General features: G+C 34.6%; 2 protein-coding genes across 2 annotated transcripts; one reads left to right on the top strand and one right to left on the bottom strand.

Annotated features, from left to right (window-relative positions):
• The first annotated feature begins 7,296 nt into the window (after positions 1 to 7,296).
• On the top strand, positions 7,297 to 10,181 carry LOC132279857 (E3 ubiquitin-protein ligase WAV3-like). Its single transcript, XM_059781912.1, has 2 exons — positions 7,297 to 7,872; positions 7,970 to 10,181. The coding sequence occupies exons 1-2, from the start codon at positions 7,516 to 7,518 to the stop codon at positions 9,836 to 9,838; spliced, it is 2,226 nt and encodes a 741-aa protein (XP_059637895.1). The 5' UTR covers positions 7,297 to 7,515; the 3' UTR covers positions 9,839 to 10,181.
• A 330-nt stretch (positions 10,182 to 10,511) lies between these two features.
• LOC132278495 (glutamyl-tRNA reductase 1, chloroplastic-like) lies at positions 10,512 to 14,567 on the bottom strand. The gene is made up of 3 exons (XM_059780289.1): positions 14,112 to 14,567; positions 12,839 to 13,080; positions 10,512 to 12,075 (listed from the first exon to the last, which is right to left on the bottom strand). Exons 1-3 carry the CDS (start codon positions 14,383 to 14,385, stop codon positions 10,945 to 10,947), a joined length of 1,647 nt encoding a protein of 548 aa, XP_059636272.1. The 5' UTR covers positions 14,386 to 14,567; the 3' UTR covers positions 10,512 to 10,944.
• Between the last annotated feature and the right edge of the window lie 4,749 nt (positions 14,568 to 19,316).

Below are 19,316 nucleotides of genomic sequence, written 5' to 3'. Positions count from 1 at the left end.
GGTCCGGGAAAGTGAAGTTGTGATTATGCGTGTTTGTTTGAATTTTTCTTTAAAAAAAAAAGAAAAAAACAAACAAAAAAAATATTTGTTGTGAGATTATTTGTCTATCTAACGGCTAATAGCTCAAGTTCGACTTCCCTTACCGTTGTGCTGGACATTGTTAATACAAAGAAAAAAAAAAAGAAACGAAAAGAAAAGAAAAAGAAATAGCCTTGATCTTTACTATTGTTAATCTTGATTTTTTGTATTGTATTAAAACAACAAAAATCTGTAAATTGTGATAGAGACCATATATATTTATATATATATATATATGCTTGGAAAGAATAATACTAGCAGTGTTGTGAATTATGCTCCATACCCCATAATACCTATATACACCTAAAATTGTTGAATTATGTATTGATATGACATGTCACGTATTTGTGACGACGACGTATTTGGCGTTTTTGGGTTTTTAATGCTAGGCACCACCAACCTACAACATCTCACAAAATCTGAGTGACCACATCCGTATCCAAATGATTGAATCTCAAGTCCTCAAAGATAAAAGATATATATATGCATGCATGCATGTGTCTGTCCATATTATATATATATATATATATATATAATAAAGGTAAGGGAAGTCGAACTTGAGCTCTTTGTTCCGATCCATCGAGTACTATGCATGCATACGTCTGTCTATATATTATTTATATATATATATATATAATAGACACGTTTTATGCATGTGAAGCTATTCCTAATTATAGAAAGAAAAAAAATGCCAAAATTTGACCCAGTCGTGTTTCGCAATGTTCACAAAAAATAAAATAATAAATAATAAATAAATAAAAATCAATCAAAGTTTTTATGAAAATGAAAATTGAAGTCCTGTTCAGGAAGAAGATGGATTTCATAGATGAGACATATATGTGTGTGTGGGCACGCGCGCGCGCCGACTTGGTCATGTGGACATCAAAGTTTATTTAAACATCTGATTAAATTACTGTTTCATTATTGGATGTTTTACCCCCTCCATGTGGTGCTTAGTAGGCTGTGTCTGTTTGCTATATATATTCCTTCTGATCTGGTAGTGGTTCTGCTTCACTTAACCAATTACCATGCGCATATATATATATATATATATATCCTATCTTATAATTGACAAAGATTCTTGATTAATAGTTACCAATTCTTACATGTGGCCCTTTAGAATCATTAATAACTTTAGCAACATCTCAACAACCAGAGAGAATGGATAGCTTTCATTTTTTGGTTCATTCGTTTAGAAGTCTTCTTCTCTCAGATTTTTTGAAAATAATCTCCCTTTTTTTTTATATATATTTAAATTCCTATCATTCATGAGAACAAAACCATCTCATTAGTGTCAATTTTAATTACAGTAACTTTTATTTTAGGAACAATAGCTGAACATAAAATTAGAAGTGGTTGGTCTAATTAAAAAAGACTTGAGTTTTGGTATATATGAAACATCAGATTTTATGGTTGATTCCTCTGAGGCACAAATAATTCTTTAATGCTATATTTGGTCAGTGGGAAGGATATGGGAGGGATATAGAAGAATGTTTTCATGTTTGGTTGGAGGAAAAGGAAGCAGGGAAGGATGAAGCATCCCTCCTTGCTATACGTTTTTTTTATCCGCCCAAATTTGGGGAAAAAGTGGAGGAAAAAAATGATAACTATAAAAATTTGTTATAATTTTTATTTTTATCCTTCCTCAAAATTTGCCAGTAAAACCCTATTGCGTTAAACAACAATACTGCATTCGTTGAAGATGGATTCTTGTTGAAGATCGATTCGTGAAAAGCAACTCAGTTACCTTCGCACAATTTTTCTTTATCATACATTCAATAATAATAATAATACTAATAAAGCAACTCAAACAACTTTGTGATGGTCTACACAACTTGTTGGAATGGAGCCTCAATCTTATTAAATAATTTAAAACTATTATCTAATTTAATAACTTTATATAGGGAGGATATATTAGTAAAAAGTATATAAAATTATCATTTCCTTCCTTCTTACCAAAATAAAAAAATAAAAAAACTGTCACTCCATCAATTCTTTATGTTATCCCTTCAATTCAACCAAACAAAAAGTGAATGAGACGCTTTCCCTTCCTTAGGGATGCCTCATCCATCCATCCCTTTCTCCCTTCCATCTATTTTTTCATCCCTCTAACCAAACGGGGCACAAGGGCTATATTCGCGGACATAGTCCGAACTTTACCCGATCCGTATGGAAGGGATGCGATGCACAGGTCCGGTGGACTAGTCGGGGCAAAATCCCGAACACCCAGGTTAGGATCTAGGACAAATTTTTGTATGTTAAAATATCTTTTCTTTGGTTTGAACCCGTGACTTTCATGTCACAATAGAACAATCACACCGAGGATTTAGAATAATTTTTCCCATGTGGAGATATTATTTCTATATTTCGAACTTGTGACTTTCATGTCATAATAGAACAACCTTATCGTTGCGTCAACTTTTCGATAATGACGACCGTGTTTAAATCTTAATTAATTACTTAAATCAAATCTAATTAAATAATCTTAATTAAATTTTTAATAACTTGAGTTACAATGATCTCATGATGGAGACTTGGATGTACGTTCATTAAGTCGCAAGTGCAATAATTGCTCTTTGATTATAAGCATTACAGTGTTTTGTTATATATTTAGTACTTCGGAAGTTTTTTATTTTTTATTTTCTCAATTGTGTAATATGATACTAGTAAGTAGTAACTTAACCCTAATTTTATAATATATAGGTCAAAATATTGAATCTTTCCTTTGTATGTAATATGTACTGTGTACTATGTTTTATGTATAATTTAAGACACCACCTTAATTCGCTTGCCTACACAGATAAGAAAAATTATGAAAAAATTACACTGATTTTTTTGAGATTTGGGTAAGTTTTTTGATATTTGGATAAATTACATGCAACTAAATTGCTCAAAGCTTATTACTTTGCCCTTTCCTAAATCTATTTCGCCCACAGTCCAAAAGTAACTTTGAATGTGAAAATCAGTAATGTACTTATATTTATATTATATTATATTTTATATGAGGGAAGGGCAAAATTGGTCATTTTCCTGGTCAACTGTCAAAAAGAAAAAATTAGGAGTGTCCTTGAATACACGCCCTAAATTTTAAAAGAGGTCAAAATAATAAATACTGAATGATCTACTCATGTATAAATTTTTTTTTTTTTTTTAATTAAATGAATAAGCTTTGTATAAATAAGGAAAATAGGAACGTACAAGAGGTCCTATAAGGACTAAACACATACAAATCATGTATAATTTGTTTAAATCTTAGAGACTATAAATAAAATTTACCATTAAAATTAGATTAATGTTCATGAGGCCTCTATCTTTGAAAGAATGAGGAGCTCTCATATTTTTTTTTACCTTAGATGCATTAAATAATGGATTTTATTTTTCACACATTTTAAAAAATTGTTTTATCTAATGATTAAATAGGGAGAACTCGTTCCCATGACAGAGACCTCTTAGGAGCATTACTCTTAAAATTATACATGTAATGTGTATATTTGCCCAATATGATATACATAGTATATAGCTGAAAAATTGTGAACCAATTGGAACTAGGGTATCCAAATAAACCATCAAGTGGTGTAGAATTAATGAGGATGAACACACGTGAAGAATGCTACTTCTAGCTAGGGGTGCATACGGTATAGTTCTTAGAAAATTGTAACCGAAACCGAAACTGGGATGTGAAACCGAACTGAACCAAACCGTGAAAGATCGGTTCAGTTCGGTTCAACTACGATTCTATTCTCATTTGATAATATTAAAGGTTAATTGAATATATGGTGGAAAAAATTTCACTGGCAATCACAGATACCAAACTAAATACATGTATTTCATTCAATATTAAATTTCAAAACAAATTGTCTTCGACGCTTTTCACAGTCAAGCAAAGCGATCTTTATATACTAGTTGAGAGAGATAGAGTAAAGATCCTCCATCATTAGATGGTTGAGAAAGAGAGATTGACTGGGTGATTAAGGGAGGGAGAAACCAACAGTGGCAAATGGCGATGGCTGGTTGACGGCAGTGAAGGGCATATCCAGAAATTGTTAATGGCTAGACTAATATTTCTTTGAGTGGGTTAATATAAGTAATATATATTTTTTTTTTTGCTGGGGTAAAATTATATTATTGATAGGAGTAATATAATATATAAATATAATTTGTTAATAAAATCGGTCCGATTTGGTTCAGTTATGAAGGATCTGGAACTGGAACTGGAACCGAACCGTAATGCAACGGTTCCACAATTTTGGAACCGAACCGAACCGTGAAGGAACCGGAACCACAGCACCTGTTCGGTTCAGTTCGGTTCGGTTCCAAATGGTTCTTTGGTTCCACCGGTTCTTTGTGTACCCTTACTTCTAGCTCAGTCAAGAACTTGGATGTACCAAGAGAATTTCTTGATAATTGATTGCATGTGTCTAGTGGTAAATTTTAGAATGTCTTAAGAGGTTCCATCCCTCATGTTGATCAAAAGCTAAGGAACCTGGATCAACCATTCTCTTTCTTTTGTTTATGTGTTTTATTTTTCATGCATTCTTCACCTGCAAAATCAAATGGTCTGATCTCGTGTTCGAATCTTGATAAGAGCAATATTGTGAGTTTGTGCTTGTTTATTTAAACTTTTGAGGAGAAAAAAATGTAATGGGAATTCCATATAGATAGATATATATATATATATATATATATATATATATATATAAAATCAAGATATCCTAGACAAAACGATGAGTGTTTTGATGATTGGAGAATGGGGTCCAATTTTCAGTCAGAAGAGGTATTCTTGATGAAGAGGGTTTTCACATATAAAAAAGTAGGGACCATAATCAGTCTAGTCCCTGTTGATTGTCATGCGTCCCAACGTCCCTCAGGTCTAGTATGGTGCCTCTCAAATTATTGCATATAAAAAGATTTGTATGAATAATAATATGAAGGATAGCCTTTCCAACCAACCAGCATATATACATGTATAGTCCACATACATACATTTACCATTTCTGCATATATTTAGGGACATATTAATTGAATGAAAACCCTTTACTTTAAAAATGATATATGAGCAATTAAAATTTTAGGAGGGCATGGCCTCTCTTGGACTATCTTTGGTTCTTGGAGAAGTGATGGAGGAGTTCGAATAGGGACTCTAAACTTTTTCCTTTCCTAAAAATAGCAATTTCCATTTGTTTTATTTCAAAAATTGCATATAAATTATTACTCTTTTCTTTTTGTATATTTTAAGATTGTTGTACTGTAAAAAAATAAAATAAATAAATTATAATAACTGTTACTTAAAACTACTCCGTATTAGATTTCAATTGGACAATGGGTGTGTGTATAATTTAAAAAGAATCCAAACTTGATATAAAAAGTATGTAAAATTTAAGATGCAAATAAAATTTAGTAATATTGTGTCAAGATTCACTCTCACATCCGATAATAAGTAATTAGAATTTACAAATCTTAATCAAAGAATTTCATCTCTTAGCATGACAGCTATTCAAAATGATGACCAATATATATATATATATATATATATATATATATATTATAAATATTTACTTAACAAGAAATTTATACACCCATTTGCCCCCAATGAGAACTTACAACTTCACCATTCAATTCCAGAAGTAGAGGAGATGCTATTAGATTACAACGCTTGTGGTGATGATCAATATATCTACGGATGCATATTTATACATTACGGAGTATAAATGGATTTTATTTCATGGCTGGATCTTCACCCAATTCAAATCTTAATCCATGCTCAAAACCCTAATGAGATTTGTATTAATTTGTGTGTGTGGAGAGAGAGAGAAAGAGTAAAATTGGGATCAAAATCCAAGATAAATGCCCATTGTGGCAATTATTTTTATGGGAAGTTAAGTAAGAGAGATTAACATTTTTATTCTCATGACACGTGACCAATTAAAAGAAGTGGTGAAAGATGAGTAAACCAAAACTTTAGTAGAGAAGTAACCAAATCATCCTTAAAATTCAACAATTAGTAATAAAATAAAAAGGTAAAATTGGCTTTATAATTGCCTAACTTTGATTAAAATAATGATTAGGTTGAGATTGGATCATGCTTTGTGGGATTTACGTGCCCCAAAGTCCTAAAGCCTACCTTCTAAACCATATAATTAAGCTTCCACCAAAGAAAGTGGTGTTCCAGAATTTGCGGTTTCAACCATGGACTATACATGGAAGAGAGAGAGAGAATTTGGCCCCAAGTTACTGTCGTAATTATTGACTCTCAATCCCAAGTAGATATTGAGTGAGGTGGACATAGATATTATTGGTATACTATTAGTTTAATTGAGTGAGAGCAGTTTCTTTAAATTATACAAGTAGAACTTAACTTACACAATCTTTCTTAATAGGTGTCGCTTTCACGTTCCGCGCACGCTCTCTCTCAAATTCTCACCACTTATGACTTAATTCTGCAGCTCTCACGCTCCCGCCCTTAAATTGGCTTTCGCTCCTACTCCCAGTCCCACTCCCGCTTATGTGACTTTAAGTCAAACCACTTCAATGAATAAAATTTATTGATTGAATGAGTATATTGATGATTTGGTATGTCCAACTCGCCTAATATATCTTCCTATTACATTAATCTACAAGGGGAACACTTCATGTGGTGGCCTCTTACCTTAAATAGCAATATATATTACATTTTCAAAAAATTCAATCAATAAAATTTGAACTTTCATAGAATATCCTAATAAATTTTCACTAATTAACAATGTAATGATTTTGTTGGTTCAGTTATGGTATTTTCAAGCAAGAGTCGGGACTACAGCTAGAAAATAAATGGGACTGATTAGGGGATTTATACATTTTAATGACATTGAAAAACTCTCATTGCAAAGGGAAAATTCTATAACACTTCATAATATCTTATTTTCGATCTCTCCAACGGTTGAATGTAATGGTGGAACTCACTTGATGGATGATCAAGCAACGGAGAAACCGTGGGGTATTTGTAGAACTTCTGTTCACATATCTTCAATTTTTTCACACAGATGTATGTGTGTGGCGACCGTGTATATGACGTTAAAAAAATGCCATACCAGTCTATTGCTAGATGAAAACTCTGAAATTATCTTTTTCCAGTACTATATATATACACACACAATTGTTCTTGCAGATTCTCCCACCTACTTACAATTACGTGTATATGAAGCAATCAAAATCTTGTGCAATCCCTACTGGTATGTCATATAATAATATATAAGTTTATTATTTAATTTATCCAAACATAAAACCTAATTAAGGCTCACTCACAGAAAAAGCAGCAAATCTCAAGCCCTTTCTTGCATACAAAATTTTTGAGCCAACTCTATCTTCCCCATTATAGACCATATACACATATATATATATATATACACACACGCACATATAGTGAGAGAGAGAATACTAGCTCTTTGGGTGTATTGAGAGATGGGCAGTGGTTGGAGAAGAGCTTTTTGCACGACGATCCCAAGAGATCGTAGACAACAAGTTCAACAACACAGCTGCCAAAACCAAACTAGTTTGGGCTATTCTCTCTCTGGTTCTGATACTAACCCATCCACGCCTCGCTTCCAATCTCAACCACTGACTAGTACTCCAATCTTCCGTCGCCCAAACACCCTCCTTCATACACCTTCCCCTAATGATACCCACAATATTATTCATCCTCCGAAGCTCCAATGCAAAACCACCACCACCACTCCAAAGTCCACCATGAAAAGCCCGTCATCGTCTCCTAGATCTCCATTTTCGATCTTCAAGAACACTTTGCGTCTCTCCAGATCAGTAAGTTTTATCACTCTGTGTGTGTTTGTGTTTATATACGTAGAATATGTTTGTATGTATATTTATACCTTTGAGTTTGTGTTAATTTAATTTTCAGAATGTGTGTGGAATATGCTTGAGGAGTGTGAAGAGAGGTCAAGGAATGGCCATTTACACAGCAGAGTGCTCTCACGCTTTTCACTTCCCCTGCATAGCAGAGCACGTGACCAAGCAGGGGAATCTCACGTGCCCTGTCTGCAACTCCACATGGACAGACGTCCCTCTACTCCCTGTCCACGTGAACAACATTCAAAAACAATCTCAACTCAAAGAAGATGAATCTCATAGCCATGTCAAAACGAAGCCGTTTCAAGTAAGGACTTACGACGACGATGAGCCGTTGCTGTCGCCGGCCGCCGGCGGTCGATTATTTCCGGTACCGGAGGAAGACGAGAATGAAGAACACGAAAACGAAGAGTTTCGAGGTTTCTTAGTCAATCCAATCTCTTCGTCCAGTACTGATGAATCTGTGATCAACGGTGGCGGAGATTCGATGAATGTGGAGGTGAAGCTCGTGCCGGAGGTTGCGGTTGTTTCCGTCGGACGGAGTCACCAGACCTACGCGGTGGTTCTGAAGGTAAAAGCCCCTCCACCACCGCCGGTGGCGCACAATAGCAACGCGGCGCATTCTCTGGAGCCGTCGCGCCGTGCGCCAGTGGATTTAGTCGCCGTGCTTGATGTCGGTTTGAGCATGAAGGGCGAGAAAATGCAGATGCTAAAACAAGCCATGCGGCTGGTGATTTCTTCTCTCGGCTCGGCCGATCGGCTCTCCATTGTTGCCTTCTCGGCTAACCCCAAGAGGTTGTCGCCTCTTCAAAGAATGACGGCTAAGGGACAGTGCACAGCTCGGCGCATAATCGATCGGCTCAGTTGCAGCCAAGGGTGTAGCGTTGGTGGTGCTCTGAGAAAAGCCACCAAAGTACTCGAGGATAGACGTCAGAAAAACCCAGTTGCCACCATCATGCTCTTGTCAGCCGATCAGGATGGAAGAGTCTCACCCAATAAAATGGTCAAGCCTCGTGTCATTGTAAAGTCGGAAGAGAATAAAATGTATACAAAATTATCTCAGACTGTTTTCGATTTAGATCCCGTAATCTCACCAAAGCCCAGATTATCCACACGATTTGCTCATATGGAGATTCCCGTACAGGCGTTTGCCTGTGGAGGAAAAAGCAGCCATGAGCCAACTGAAAATGCATTTGCCAACTGTGTTGGTGGCTTACTAAGCGTGGTGGTTCAAGGTCTAAGTATTCAGCTCGGTTTGGCATTCGGCTCAAACTCAGCTGAAATATCAGCCGTCTATTCTTGCAATGGACGGCCCACAGTGCTCTGCGCAGATTCAATTCGGCTTGGGAATCTATACGCCGAGGAGGAAAGGGAATTACTCGTGGAGTTGAAAGTCCCTACTTCTACAATTTGGGGCCATGTGCTGTCGGTTCGATGTTGTTATAGGGACCCAGCGAGTCGAGAGATAAACGGTAGAGAAAAGACCTTGCTCGTTCCTCAACCGCAGGCCGTACGATCAAAAATGCCGGAGATCGAACGGTTGAGAAATCTATTCGTTACGACACGAGCGATAGCAGAGTCTCGGCGATTAATGGAGCATAATGAGCTGTCCAGCGCTTATCAGTTGCTATCATCGGCTCGAGCTTTGTTGTTGCAGTCAAGCTTGATATCTTCTGATGACGAGTACATTGGCGGCCTGGAAGCCGAGTTGAAGGAGCTACACCGCCGGCGACAGTATCAACGGCAGATTGAACACCGGCAAGTGATCAGACGGTGTGGAGGTGGTAAGAAGGAGACGTGTTTTGTCAATGAGAATGGTGAGCCGCTCACGCCGGTGTCGGCTTGGAGAGCGACTGAGAGGCTTGCTAAGGTGGCAAAAATGAGAGAAGACTTGCACGGCTTTGAAAACGCCAGATTTTAAAATGAATTGTTCCTAGAACTAGTGAAATTGTTCCTGGGTTGTCCCGGTAAAATATTTATGTAATAACTTTACATTCCTTATGTAACAATTATATTAAATTACGATACAAAGCATAAGACCACCGCATCAGGGGATCCGAATTCCTTCCTTGTGATGAGACTTCCACCCTCATTCAACAGTTCAGTGCACCGGAGAGGATTCGAATTCTCTGGAGATGGTGGATAATAGAAAACAAGTGGTACTGCATGCTACATTTTGTTCATGGGTTATATAACATCCATGTTCCTTCTGCCCATTGCACAAGTGATGCAATTTTCCATTAATGCAGTGAGAGCAAGTCGAATGTAAATTCAATCCTATGTAACTGAAACACATTCACTCTAAATGCACAAAATATTTCTCACTGAATTTGGTCAAAGCTACAAACAATATATATTTTATTTATCTATTTTAACCAGTAACACCAGCATAAACAACTATACCTAAACAACCAAGTCGAGTAGTTAATTCATGTTCATCCATCTATGTCATTAGAGGATTGATTACTCCAGCATACCAAAAAGGTTATTACTGCATAATTGTCCTCAAGAGTTGGGTTCTAAAGCTCTGCAACCATATTCACAATGAGTAATAATATATAGTTTAGTATTACCAGCTTACTACACACCACACAGAGGAGAAAGCTTTGATCCATTCCAGCCTAGCTATATTGAGCTTGGAAGATGTCAATATTTGATTAATCCGTAAATTAATTACAAATTCAATAATGTTTCAGGAACAGACTACATAATAGGGAGAAATCATCCGATACACTAATCGAGCTCACCGCATATTACCTCAATTGTATGCTACAAAGCTGAATGGCCACTTACAATCACACTGTAGGCAAATGAAATGCCTACAAAAGAACCCCAACCAGAGTTACGCAGAAGTTTCTGACAAGAAGGGATGAATACGAAAAATCCCACAAAGGAACCAAATCCCGTTTACTATTCTATTGAAGATACCAACAGTGCCAATCCTAATCACACGGTGAGTAACTTTTACTCTTTATTCAGATTTTGACGCAGTAAGAAGTGCTGTTAAAGAAATTTTGGCATGGGAGCTTACTTCTGGTTTTGCTCTATCTTGGCTCGAATCTTCTCTTCCAACACAGATATCTCAGTCTCGAGACTAAACATTCTATTAAGAGCATGCATATTCTCAAGGGTCTCATTCAAAGTTCTGTTGTCACTCCCATCACATCTCAGGTGTTGCATTGGACCGTGAAGGAGCTTGTTTACTATACCCCGGCTAAGATCATCCACAGCCTTCCTCGTTTTCTTTGAGATACCATCACCCATTTTTGACAAGCATTTCTCTAGCTCTGCAACTCTAATTCTTTCCGCATAGGCCCTCAACTTTTTGATTGTGGGAACAGTCTCTAAAGAATCCCTCCAAGCTTCAAATTGTTTTAATTCCTCAGTAATTATTGCCTGAGCTTCCATTGCTTTACGAAGTCGGTCCTCTTTATTAGCTGCAACAACCTCCTTAAGATCATCCACATTAAAAACTCGTACAGTCTCCAGATCCTTGACACAAGAACCCACGTTCCTCGGAACAGAGATATCAATGAAAAGCCTTAAGCCTCCAACATCTGGACCAACAGGAGGAAGATCCATTACGTGCTCTTTCAAAAATAATGGGGCTTCTGATGCTGTGCTGGTGAAAATTACATCTGCCTCGGCAGCACAGTTTAGCATTTCCGAAAGTGGTTTGTATATTATCTCGACACCCTCCAACTCCTCACGGAGGGCTGCAACTCTCTCTTCACTTCTGTTTACGACCACCATTTTTGTGCATCTTTTTGCTGCCAAGTGTTTGATCACAAGTTTCCCCATCTTGCCAGCTCCAATCACCAACATCCTAGCAGTGGAATGCGAGGACTCAGGAATCTTCATTAAAGCTAATTCAACAGCAGCTGAGCTAACAGAAACAGCCCCTGCTGCAATGTTTGTCTCGGTTCTAATCCGCTTTCCAACTGTGATTGCATGCTTGAAAAGCCCGCTAATGATCCTCCCAAAGCCCAAGACTCCTTGGCCTAATTTCACAACTTGTTTGACCTGAGCAAGGATTTGGCCTTCTCCTAAAACCAATGAGTCTAGTCCTGCTGAGACTTCAAAGAGATGTTGTGTAGCATCTTTGTTATACAGCAAGAACTGGTGCTGGCAAAACTCAGAAACAGGGATGCCACTTGTCTGCCAAGAGAAAATAAAAAAGTTTTAACAATGATAACCAGTCACTTTTAAAAATTAAAAATATAGTCATTTTTGGACAGCTGGAAAAAATTGACATCTTAAATAGAACAAAAAACTACAAATATGAATGCTGAGGAGATCAGGTAGAACCCAGGCAAGAATGTGAGGAAACACTATTCTTTCCCAAAGTCAAACCATGCAAAAATGGGGAAAAGGGAAGGTGAGGAGTTAATTGAAAGATAAGAGGAAAAAAAAGAGAAAGAAGGAAAAAGAAAAGAAAAAAGTTTGATAACAATAACCATCAAGGATTAGTTCGGATGATGTAATACATTCACAAGGCACCACCAAAGCCTATGGCCTAGTGATATCTCCTCGCCTTTCAAAGTGAAAGGTATAATGTTTGAGTCTCCCCAAGAGCATTGTGGAAGTTCTTTGGCAGGACAAAAGATATATATATATATATATATATATATATATATATATATTCACAAGGTAAATTTATGTGGCAAGTAAACTCCTGGAGTCCTGGTTGCACCATAGCATGGTATATCGCACTCAAAATGCATATACATTGAACGTCTTCCAGAACAGCTAAAGCTATCTCATGAAAGACCAAACACCAAATCTCACAAAAGGGTCTTTCAGTATGGTAAGAAAATGTACCAAATAAAGGATCTCAATGGCAGCAAAGAAGAACATGGTACAAAAGGAGAAACCGAATATATATAAATATATATAGTACAAAAGAAAAAATGTAAAGCACCTTTGACATCCATTCAGTAACTTCTTTGACTCCACGATGCTGAGAAAGAGCTACAACATATATCTCCATCCTGTTGCATGTACTAAGAACAGCAGCTTCTTCTATGTGATTCAAACTACAAAGCTCTTGAATGGCTCGTGGCCATTCTGCTTCTGGAATTGCTAATTTTTCACGCATTTCAACAGGAGCAGTGTGAACACTGAGCCCGATGGCCACAATGCTGCTCCTTTCCTTTGTATATCCTGACAGAGACAACGATGACAGAAAAAATTTCAGAAAAATAGTACTCCGGAAAACATTTCATGTTTAGCAAGAGACAAAAAATTCTCATTGAAGGAAACACTAACCAGATTATCTTATGAGATTTCAAAAATGAAACACATGATTAATTTGATAAAAAAAAAAATGGAAAGATCTATTTGTGCTTTACTAATAAACTTAAAATAATGTATTCTCATCTCCATTAGCATGAATAATAAGCTCTCTCTCTAGGAGTTTATATTGCAAAGAATTTAAAAAGAAAAATCAACAAGTCAGGCATTTTACTATGTACAATTTAATCCTTCACTAACTGCAGGTATGAAAAATAGAAAGACCATAACCAGTGACTTTTGTCCATTTGTAGTGTCAGGAGGGTCGGACTAGATATAAACAAGAAATTGTAAAAATAAACATCAAATTAAAATGTCCATAGGTACACATTAATTATCTTAGAAGGAAATAATCTAGGTGAGATGCTTTTTCAGAGCCAATCCACAACGAAGTATCAAAAGAAAGTTTCGTACTCAAAAGTTCACATAGGTGTAACATGAACTGTGGTTGTACAATCAGGATATTGCCCTCACACAACCTTAATTACATGATCAAATATTATATATTCTAAAAGCATAATTCATCTTGCAACAATTGGGATCTGAAATTCTAGTGTCCAATTGCAGTAAGAGAAAGTTCCCACGAACAAATTGAGAACACCATAAAATCTCTCCTAAATTACTAATTTCGACGCATCTCTTTTCAAGCAATAGTCCTTTTCACTAGGTGATTTCAAATTCTCCAATGCATTGATTTCAATTATGAAAACTCACAATATGAACTAAATTACTCAACTCTCAGAAACGAAACGATCAAAGTGGAATTGAATCAAAAAGCAAAAACTAGATTGGAAATGCATTACACTATCCCAATTTAAAAATCAAACAGAACCCAGTACCACAATCAAGTTGAATTATTACAGACACAAAATATATATTAAGAGAGAGAAATTTGAACATACTGTCAGCTGCGGATGTTTTGAGCAACTCGAGAGCAGAGAGGCTTGAAGAAGAAGCGGTCTGGACCATAAGATCGGACACAGCCTCACATCTGATGGTCGGATTGAAAGAGGCTCGACCTCGCTCAACAATTAGGGTTCGTCTGGTTCGAGTTGGTTTGCAGGATATCCCAATTTGAGACGGAGACGACGACCTCGGAGCCGAAGAATTGGTCGAATTGTTGGTGAGGAGGAAAGTCTCTAGCTTGACCCCTGCAAATGTACTCGAAACGGCCATTACTGGCAAAATTCACCTGGACTGTGCCCAGACCCTAACCCTAAATTTGAGACAGAGAGGGAGGTGAGAGAGGAGAGGTTTATGGGGATTGTGTTGTCCGTCCCCGTTTAATTGGTTCGTTTTTTAGTTATTTTTAGAGAGAGTCAGAGTCAGACAAAGGAAAATAGAGGAGTAGGTGGGCAGGAAAGTGGAGACCGTGTTGGCTTGGGCCAAAAGAATTGAAGAGGTCAAGGGGCAGAGTCAGCCAGTGGGGTTGGCTATTGGAATAACACGTTTTATCCACACTCTCCTACCCCAACTAACTTGGTCAATAGAGCTGAAAATTATACATTACTTTTTTGTTTTTTTATTTTTTCGGTAAGGTTATTTATTTAACTGTAGCTCACATAATTTGGACATATAATATATTACTGACTAAATAAATAGATATTAATTAATATTATTTATTTTTGGTCAACTTATCATTACCTTTTTGGTAATTACTTATTGGAGAATTGTTTTCCTTTCTTATTCCTTATTTTGATGGAAAGTAAAATTATGTTACTAAAAGGAAAACTGGTCATCTCTCTTCCTTTATAAAAATACATATACTCTATCAATTATGTACGATTAATGATATAATACGTAAAAGTTTTATGTGTGCAAAAGACCAAGAGAGAGAAACCAGTTTCCACCTTTGTCTGTTGATCAGAGTTGCAGATTAGTTCGTGGTTAAAGGATCTAGACGTTGGATTTAATCTAAACAAGATTTGATATCATGAATCGATGTATTTATATCTAACCATTTATTTATGCATTATAGATATGTAAAAATCATGAAATTCTAAGATATGGGATTCATGTAAATTTGTGATTAATGACTTAACACAAATTAATTATAGTTTACATGTGGTATCAGAGCTTATGGTTTAGGAATTCAGTTATTTTTCACTAAAGTTTGCATAAATAATATATATATAAATTAAAGCATGTAAACTATAATTAATTCGTGTTAAGCCATTAATCACAAATTTACATGAATCCCATATCGTTGAACTTCATGATTTTTACATATCTACAATGCATAAATAAATGGTTAGATATAAATACCTCGATTCATGATATCAAATCTTGTTGAGATTAAATCTAACGTCTAGATCATTTAATCACGAACTAATCTGCAACTCTAATCAATAGGCAAAGGTGGAAACTGGTTTCTCTCTCTTGACCTTTTGCACACATAAAACTTTTACGTGTTGTATCATTAATCGTACATAATTGATGGAGTATATGCACTTTTATAAAGGCAGAAAGAGGACCAGTTTTCCTTTTACTAACATAATTCTACTTTCCATCAAAGTAAGGAATAAGAAAGGAAAACACTTCTCCAATAAGTAATTACTAAAAAGGTAATTATAAGTTGACCAAAAATAAATAATATTAATTGATATCTATTTACTTAGTCACCAAGTAATATGTCACATGTCCAAATTATGTGGGCCACAATTAAATAAATAATATTACATTCTTCCACTTGGTACATATGATAATTTCTGTAGAAATTTAGTAAAAAAGTCATTAGTGTGCACCATAAATCAGATTAAGGTATTAAGTTGGTCATCATAAATACCATGGTAAACAAACTACCAATGTGAGTCATGGCGGTTGTATGTCCCTAAATGACACAGTCACTTCCATGTACCACAACACTAGTAACCTATTCAATATAGTCTATAAATGAGAAGTATCAATAATGATTTAATAATAATGTCTTTTCCAAAACTATTCCTATTACCACTTATTAAAGTAATACGTATATATACCTTAATTAATAGGAAATATCATAAACACATTTAATGAGCGCAAAATGTCAAATATATATAAGCACTATTAAGTAATTTACAATTAAAAAATAATCAACATTGACTACATTCAAGAACTATTTTTTCAACATGTTCCATAAATGTCTTGGGTGGTAGTCCATTCGTTAATGGGTTGTAATCATAAGTTGTGTGCTTATAATTTCGATAGACATTCGTTGTTTCTAAACATCTTCTTTAATGATAAAGTATTTCAACTTTGTAATACCTATCATTTTAATACAAGAAGATCAACAATTGCAGCATAAATTTTCAGCAATCTGAAAATGGTACCCATAACTCCAAGTCCTGAAATAAATTCTGCAACCATAAATTGTAACATCAAAGCATGTTACAAATTAAAAATTCGTAATAGACAAAGTAATAATAAATTACTTTACATTTTTTTTCATAATATTGTTCCTCCAGCCAAAAGAAATAAATAACCAATTAAAAAATATCTTCCTAATTATGAGCATATAATCTTTTATCACATACCAACTTGTATATAAATCAAACTCCACAATATATGCATAAGGAATATTTTTCGTTTCTTTACCTTCTAGCTAACTTATTATTTGGGATTGCATTAGGCTGAATTTATCCCCTTTTATGTATGAAACAATACTGGTTGAATAATGTTACACACCGAATCTTTCTAAAACTCTTTCAATATATGCTTTCTGAGACAATCCTAAAAAATCCACGTGATCTATCATAAAATATTTCTATTCCTATCACATGGGATGCCTCATCCATATCTTTCATTTCAAAGTTCTTAGAGATAATTTTTAATTTCATATAATAAACTAAGATCACTACTAACAAATAAAATATCATCAATATATAGAATCAGAAATATAAACTTACTCCCACTAACTTTCTAATATATACATTGATCAATAGTGTTTTTCTTAAAACCAAAAGAAATAATGGTAACCAAAGGGCCTTTGGCCTAATGGTATAACCTCCTCATCTTCAAAGAAGAGGGGAGGGGTTCGAACCCGGGCGTGAGCAAAAAAGTGTGTGTGTGTTTGCTTTACCATAAAAAAAAAGAAATAATGGTATCTTCAGGAAGCTTGTTTAAGTTCATATATTGACATCTTAAGTTTATAGACCATATATTCTTTACCCTCTAATGTGAAGCCTTCAGGTTATTCCATATTGACTTCCTCTTCTAAACTCCCATATATTCAAGTCATTACTGTTAATAGCTTGTGCGTATGTAACTGGATTCGTATATATTTCACTATATATTAAAATCAGATTCTTACAGATATATCACATAGTCATCCGGAATAGCAGACCTCATTTCTATTTGAGATCGTCTTAATGTTATTCCTTATGATTCTTTTATAATCTATTTATTGGTGACAATCTCATTATAGAGTTGTTGATCATTCAATTATTCTTCGTTATTATACAATTCAACAACTGAAGGAACAATTATTTCTTTAGAAGTTATGGGTAAAGAAATTTGTACCATAACTTCTTAAATGATCACATTTTTTTTTCTTTTTTTTATCACTCCCACCGACTTCACCATTCTCAATGAATCTGACATTACCAATTTCAATAATTATCGTACCATGTTTAGGATAGTAAAACTTGTATCATTTAGATTACTTAACATCCACAACATTATGGACAACGAGGAATTACTTAACATACTCCTAACCAATTTCATAAGAGTACAGTTACGCCTTACAGCTACACGCTTCTACTGTGGCATGTATAGCAAAGTGTATTGAGGACAAATGCCATATATTTCAAAGAGTTTAACAAACGGCTAGAGTATTAACCCGTTTTATCATACTTTCCATAATATTCACCACCTCTATATGACTTTATGATTTTCACTTTTCTATCTAGTTGTTTTTCAATCTCATTTATGTATACTTCAAGAGTACCCACTGCTTGAGATTTTTCATGCAACAAATAGATATATCCATAGCGTGAAAAATTAACTATAAAGGCAATAAAATATTTTTCTCCACCTAAAGATGGAACATCATTAGATCTACAAATGTCTGTATGAATAATTTCAAGAAACCTTATACTTATTGTGGCTCATTTCTTTGTGTGTTTGGTTTGTTTACCCTTAATACAATTTATACACGCACACCAAAATCAGTAAAGTTTAGATTCAGAAGAATCACATCCTTTACTAATTTTCCTAACCTTTCACTATATATTGACCTAATCTTTTATGCCACAAGAAAGATAAATTTTCTATTAAATAAATTTTCTATTAATTGAGTTACGCTTAATTCTAACATTATGATGCAAGATCAAAAGGTTTTTAATAAATAAATTATCAAGTTTGAATTTACAGAAATCATCAACAATAATACCATAACTCACAAATTAGAATTTCTTGAATAAACATTATTATCAAATTTAAATGAAAAATCATTAACATAAAGTTTTGAAATAAAATCAAATTATAGAAAATTAAATAAATATAAAAAGTTTAAAATAATTTAAATAAAATCTACTGTCTGACATTAAACATAATGTCACAATGGTTTCAACAAAACTTTTTCCCAATTATCATAAATAAGAAATTCTTATTTGAATTTGTGATTTAGGCCATAAGAAATTCTTGCATCTATTAGAAACATAAACATTAGTACTTAAATCAACCTATCATGTATTAGAAAGAATTTCAATAAGTAATTCGAACTATACAAAAGGCAAAAGCTTACCATTCTTTTTCAAATCATTTTTTATATTTCATGTAATCTTTCTAAAAGTGTTCAATACATTAATGACACTTTTTCATTATTACATTAATTTCTTTTAGTAGATTGACCTAAATCTTTTAATTTTGGGTGTTGCTCACTTAATGCCTTTTTAGGCTTATTCCCAAAATTTATTTATAACTTCTTGAGTCATCAGATGAGCATAATGATTACTTTGCTACTTAAGTCTTGTCTCTTCCTAAATTAACATAATGGTCAATTAAATCACTTTCCACTTGTTTTAATAGTGTTAATTCGAAATAACCCATACTGAATAGATAAGAAATTGAGAATAAATTGAATAAGAAAATTCTCATTCATAATCATCTATAAGGTTCTCAATTTTGCA

This window comes from Cornus florida, unplaced genomic scaffold (assembly GCF_030987335.1).
Source record: "Cornus florida cultivar Cherokee Brave unplaced genomic scaffold, ASM3098733v1 CherokeeBrave_3.0.0_Hap2_Chr10, whole genome shotgun sequence".
In the NCBI taxonomy this organism is placed as follows: domain Eukaryota; kingdom Viridiplantae; phylum Streptophyta; class Magnoliopsida; order Cornales; family Cornaceae; genus Cornus; species Cornus florida.
Note: the sequence above shows the minus strand (reverse complement) of the source record. Positions and strands in the feature narration are given on the sequence as shown.

Bases quoted from the DNA above. Each gene is read 5' to 3' on its own strand.
- LOC132278495 (XM_059780289.1), bottom strand. From the start codon at position 14,385: ATGGCCGTTTCGAGTACATTTGCAGGGGTCAAGCTAGAGACTTTCCTC. The intron at 13,081-14,111 runs GTATGTTCAAAT...TGTCTCTGTCAG, and splicing joins CAAAACATCCGCAGCTGACA to GATATACAAAGGAAAGGAGC. The intron at 12,076-12,838 runs GTGCTTTACATT...TTCTCTTGGCAG, and splicing joins TTACTGAATGGATGTCAAAG to ACAAGTGGCATCCCTGTTTC.
- LOC132279857 (XM_059781912.1), top strand. From the start codon at position 7,516: ATGGGCAGTGGTTGGAGAAGAGCTTTTTGCACGACGATCCCAAGAGAT. The intron at 7,873-7,969 runs GTAAGTTTTATC...TTTAATTTTCAG, and splicing joins CTTTGCGTCTCTCCAGATCA to AATGTGTGTGGAATATGCTT.